At 40.9% G+C, this 6000-nt stretch overlaps 1 protein-coding gene across 1 annotated transcript in view; it reads right to left on the minus strand.

Moving 5' to 3' along the window:
- The window catches only part of LOC308301979 (uncharacterized protein), a gene marked incomplete at its 3' end in the record, with an annotated part of 91491 nt that extends 85811 nt beyond the window's left edge, over positions 1–5680 (minus strand). Inside the window, exon 1 of the mRNA XM_080746124.1 lies at positions 5549–5680. Coding sequence (XP_080602250.1) covers positions 5549–5666 — 118 coding nt within the window. The 5' untranslated portion in view covers positions 5667–5680. The remainder of the gene's footprint in view (positions 1–5548) is intronic.
- Between the last annotated feature and the right edge of the window lie 320 nt (positions 5681–6000).

The raw sequence follows: 6000 nt of genomic DNA on the forward strand, positions 1-6000 counted from the left end.
GCGTTGTTTTATTCAATGGGGCGTTCCCCTAAAACATGAAATAAAGTTCTTCCCAAAACCGGGGCTTTTAACTCAAAATATGCTTCTTTCCAGAACTTAAAGGGATATTACACTTTCAAAAAACTTTTGGTCATTGTATGGTCTAATCAGGCTTGTATGAACACCCTGAACAGTTTTTAATTTGCTTCATTCAGTATTTAGATATTTGATGTAAATGTTACCAGGCCCAACACGCCCAGGCCCTCTCCACATACACACCCATTGTAACTTCAAACTCCATTTTAACCATGATAGATTCATCAAAAACACCCATTATTTTTTCTGGTGACTCATAATACCCTCCTAATACGTGAGCAGACCGTGTTTTTTCAATAACTTTTTTCTTTTATTTTTAATAATTCTTTGGGAAAATGGAAAACATTAAATACAATAATATTTTATTGAAAATAAATGAAAAAAGTTATTGAAAAAACACGGTCTGCTCACGTATTAGGAGGGTATTATGAGTCACCAGAAAAAATAATGGGTGTTTTTAATGAATCTATCATGGTTAAAATGGAGTTTGAAGTTACAATGGGTGTGTATGTGGAGAGGGCCTGGGCGTGTTGGAGCTGGTAACATTTACATCAAATATCTAAATACTGAATGAAGCAAATTAAAAACTGTTCAGGGTGTTCATACAAGCCTGATTAGACCATACAATGACCAAAAGTTTTTTGAAAGTGTAATATCCCTTTAACAGGGGTTACATTCGAAACACATGTTTCACAGTATGCCGTTGCTTCCATTAACACATGCCATTTCTCTTCCAAGATTCAGATGCAGCTCCTAATTTGCCTACAATGGGAACAGATAGAACCACCATTAGCAATGTGGCAAAATACAGAGCAAATGTGCGACAGAGGAGAACATAGTGGAGTTTTGCTTACTGCTCGATGGAAGAGTCCCTTCGAGAGCCAGCTACACAGTGAAGCAGAGCTCGGTGGTTAAGAGCAAAAACATTTGGATTGCCCGACTCGGAGAAGCTGTGTTGCGGCCAGGTGCTGACAAATCAAACTGATTGCAACAAGCAGCCATCTTAGCTGCTGCATTCTGGGAAATGTAGTTTTTCTGAAAACCAAACAAAGCCATCAGTTAGATTCAGTTCACATGCAAAAAACAGGGCCTGGATAAAAAAAAAGAAAAATCAACTTATCAGCCGATCTACAAGGTTAAAACAAAATAAAGTCAACAGATCTGCTGATTTGGAGGTTGTGATTTGCCATCCAATTTGCGTGATTTTAGGCCAAAATCTGTAGGAGCAGTGTTGAAAAATGTTTTGCAAGAATCGGCCTCATGGTGGCGCTGGAGGGCCATATGAGAAATCAGGCAGCCAAGGAGTGTGTGCAAAGTTTGGCATGGATAAGGGCAATGGTAGCGGAGATATGAATAGGGCAAAAGTATGATGTCACACGGACAGTGACAGCCGGTGGAGGTTTCGATAGTAACTGCGACCTAACAGTCGCAATAATACTCACATCTCTTTAGTTAAATGCTTACATTAAAGAAAGAGATGAGGCCACACCCCAAACAATAGTGGACACAGGCAATCATCCACAACTAAACACTCCTGACAATATAAAACACATTCTCACTGTAAACCATAGAACCACAAAACACAAGCAAACAGTCTTACCGGTTAACAGAGAAGCACACAGCCTCCTCAACTCAGCAGTGTTTTGCGCAAACTGTTCAGATGGATTCAATCGGCCGACGCCCAACAAGCAACCATCTTAGCTGCTGCATTCTGGGAAATGTAGTTTTTCTGTAAACCAAACAACTAGATTCAGTTCACAGGCAAAAAAACTAAAAAAAAAAAAACTAATCAGCCGATCTACAAGCTTAAAACAAAATAAAGTCGACAAATCTGCTGATCTACAAGCTTGCCATTGAACTCAAAACACATCAATAATCAACTTAGCAGCTTATCTACAAGCAATAATTACATTCCCGAAATGAATCTTTTTACATTCCAATCCCAAAACCAGAAACAAACATTTCTGAGCCACATGTTCACTTACCAATTTATCTTCCAGCCAGTCTAGGTGGGGGAGGGAGAGAAAAATGAGGTGAGGTGAGCTGAGGTGAATGAATTAAACTGAATGAATTAAAACTGTTAGAAATAGGAATAGTTGTTGAAATAATGAACAGTACAGATCTGCAGCAGCTCCAGTGATGTGCACCTCACTGAGCAAACTGCAGACTGACAGTTTTATACTGGGTGTGGTGATGATTGTCAATTAAAGGGAAGCTGTGTGACTGATTGTGACTTGGGTACCGGGACCAGGGGCGTCACAAGGGGTAGGAAAGTGGGACTGAGTTACTAGGGCCCAAGTTGGAGGGGCCCTAGTAACTTTAGCTATTGAAAAATAGCAGATATACAAGCTCACAGCGCGTCGGTGCCGCGCTGCGAGCTTGTAGATCTGCTATTTTTGAAAAGTCGTGAAAATGTGTGCAAATCTTTGAATATATGTTTTTTTAAGCGAACATTTGTAACTCAAATTTTGCTTCTGGGGTGTCCCTGGAACTAAATATTTTGAGATGGGGGTCCGTGGCTAAATACATATAATTTTGGGGGTCCTTCACATGAAAAAGTTTGAGCATCACTGACATGGAAACATATGTTTCTTGCACACATTTTCACATTTTTTTCAAAAATAGCAGATCTACAAGCTGTGAGCTTGTATATCTGCTATTTTTCAATAGTTAACATTCATGGGGGGCCCGCTGTGAATCCTTGTACCCAGGGCCCAGAATTTGGTGTGACGCCCCTGACCGGGACCAAAACATTGCATGTGGAAATGAAGAAAACATTCCATTTAAAAATAAAATGAAAATATACAATCTGAACCCTGGGTTACAATTACTATTGTATTGACTATACTTGTACTGTTCTCCATTTTGTTGAATAAAATAATCGGTTTGAGCTTATGTTCCATGTTAAATCCCATGTTAAAGTTAGCCTTTTTGCTAAATCACCAAACAACTAGCAGACACATTTCAACACACTTTAGCAAAACTAACCACCCAAGCCACAACTCACCGCTGAGTAGATGGGCGCAGAATGGAGTATCCAGCAGCATCCAGCAGCAGCATGCGGCTTCCAAACAAACTGAGTGAGGAGGAAGTGGCCTCACCTCAACCGTTATTTATACTCTCTTGCTTAATAGGGTTGCCATGTTTGGTCGGGTTGCCATGTTTAGTTGCAATACCAGGGTTTTCACTGCAAAATGTTGTAAAATGTATTTTAAATGCATGAGGTAAGGCTTGAACAGGAGACTTCTGGAATGATAGACAAAGGCCTTACCATGTGAACTATGCACAGCTCTGCACAGTGAGAAAATATTACTTTGAATGTTTGTTTTAGAGGCAGAAGAATAATTTGCATAAAACCGTAATTATGAATTGAATTATTAAAAAAGCATGTTTCAATTTTTAAAAAATCCGATCTGACAGATCTTTAGATATTGGTCCAAAGTTCATGTAAAAAAAGTTCTGTGCACGTGGCGCGAAAGTTCCGGAATAAAAGCGGGTTTAAGTGTTTTACGAACTGCTCCAAAAGGCGGAAAATCGAAGGGCGGAGCTTACTTAACAAAGACACAGATGTCTTCAGCTTGAGTCAAGGCACGCATGTAAGCAAGTTGCATGTCTTCAAACGAAACGAGGCATGACTTATGCCCCTTTAAAGTTTGAGTTTTCAAACGCTTCGTATAGCGCCCCCCTTTGGCCAATTCGAGTAAGATTGCTTTCAGTGATATTTGGACTAACCCTCAACATATTTGCCAAATGCCATGAACGTGTCACTTTGCATGTATGATTTAGAGGCAGAAGAATAATTTGCATAAAACTGCAACATTGAGTGAATTATTAAAAAATAATGTTTCGCTTTAAAGAAAATCCGGCCGCTGTGCGATGACCGTGTTGGTCCAAAGTTCATGTAAAAAAAGTTTCGCGCACGTTACGCGGAAGTCCCAGGAGGAGATAGATTTTGACTGTTTTTCATATAATTCAAAATTGTGGGAGAGGTAAAGGTCAGAGGTCAAAAGTCAGAGCGTAAAAGTTGTTCGGCATGAGGAGACGCATAAGTGTATACAGGTTTCATTGCTGTACCTGAAACAGGGCATGAGCTACCCCAGTTCAAAGTTTGCACTTTCGAAGGCTTCCTACAGCGCCACCCTTTGGCCGATTGTTGCGAACTTCGCGTTTTAGCCGTTTGGCATGGTCCTCTGCCATACTGCCGAGTTTCGTAAAAAGCGACTGCACGGTCAAGCCACAAGTGAAAAAGTGGCGGAAGAAGATGAAGTCCAATATCAATGAGTGGCCTTTTGCCACTTCGTGGCCTTGGCCACTAATGATGAAGTCCAATATCAATGAGTGGCCATTTGCCACTTCGTGGCCTTGGCCACTAATTAATTAAGAATATGTTTAAAATGGGATGTTGGTTTGTCTGGAGCCCTGCATAGCAGCAGTGTTCACTGTTCAGCCTGTAGGTTAGCTGCACTTCATCAACCATTCCAGCCCAAGGACCGCAGGTAAAAAAAAGAAACCATAGAAACCCGGAAAAAACAAAGAAAAACCCGAAAAAAAAAACGATTTTTTTCGCCCACGCCGCGTGGGCATGAGAGTAAGGGTACCCCCGAGCCCCCCCCCCCCCCCCCCCCCAATGTCTCACTCCTAACTTTTTCTGAAACTTGGCAGCCCTGTAGCCGCAAATTGCAACACTAGATTTTTTTATAATGGGATGAATCTAGGGTTGCAATACCTCCCATAGGCAGCCGATGCATGAAAACAGTTTTTTGCTAACTGATTGTATTAAACGACTTCAAACTCACCAATATTGTAGCTCTATGGAAAGCTTGTAATTTACTCTTGCTAACTGCAAAGTGTGTTTCAGAAAAATCCACAGTAGACATGTTAGGAGCTACTTTCTATCCAAGAAATTTGGTTCAGGTGATAATTTTTTCTAAGTCCCGGAGTTTGGAAGCGCTCGTGGAAAATCCCTCAACGGTCCTGTGACCACCTGGTTCTAAATGTCACATTATGCAGGAGGCAGCGGTACATGGCGTTATAGAAGACGAGCGCTTCCGAAGTTCAGCACTTAGAAAATAAACCATGTCTGCTCGGATTTCTTGACAGAAAATAAATCATAACAATTCTTCGGTGGATTTTTCAGAAACAAACACTTTGCAGTTAGCAAGAGTAAATTCCAAGCTTTCCATAGAGCTACAATATTGGTGAGTTTGAAGTGTTTAATACAATCAGTTAGCAAAAAACTGTTTTCATGCATCGGCTGCCTATGGGAGGTATTGCAACCCTAGATTCATCCCATTATAAAAAAATCTAGTTTTGCAATTTGCGGCTAGCAGCCCTGTATTATAATATGTGGATATAATATTGCCTATAGCTCAGAGAGCCATAGCAAGCAGAGGGAGATCAGGTTCAGAAAGGAGTTCAGCTAATAACCTAAAAGTAGGCTAATATCAATGAATGTTGTAAAAGATAAACCTACCTGTGTCAGAAGCGTTGTAACAGTCGGTCCATAACATGTAGGGATAAACCACCATCCATGACTTCAGAGTCCACAGAGTGACTTGGAAACAACAATGAGAGACAGAGCGAGCCGACATCTTGTCTCTTCTGCTTCTCCGTGAAGAGTTAGGATTAACTTTGTTTTACAGGAATAAAACTGACGCTACTTTAATTTCGGTTTCATCCACCATGGATTTCTACATCCAACGAGTGTTTTGCAGGTTGTTGATCCGTTCTGCGTCAATAACCGGATACGGAAACGGTGCGTATCTGTAAATGAAGTACAAAGTGCCAGATACAGAAGGCGGGCTCTAAACCGGATCACACTGGTGAGGTTGGAATGGAAACCTCCGCTGTGTTGGAAACTAAAGGCGTGTATCAAGCATAGAGTTATACGCTTGTGATTGGCTGAACCGGAGTTAAGGCGTTGGA

Source organism: Nannobrachium achirus (assembly GCF_963921795.1).
Source record: "Nannobrachium achirus genome assembly, chromosome: 17".
NCBI classification, from domain to species: Eukaryota; Metazoa; Chordata; class Actinopteri; order Myctophiformes; family Myctophidae; genus Nannobrachium; species Nannobrachium achirus.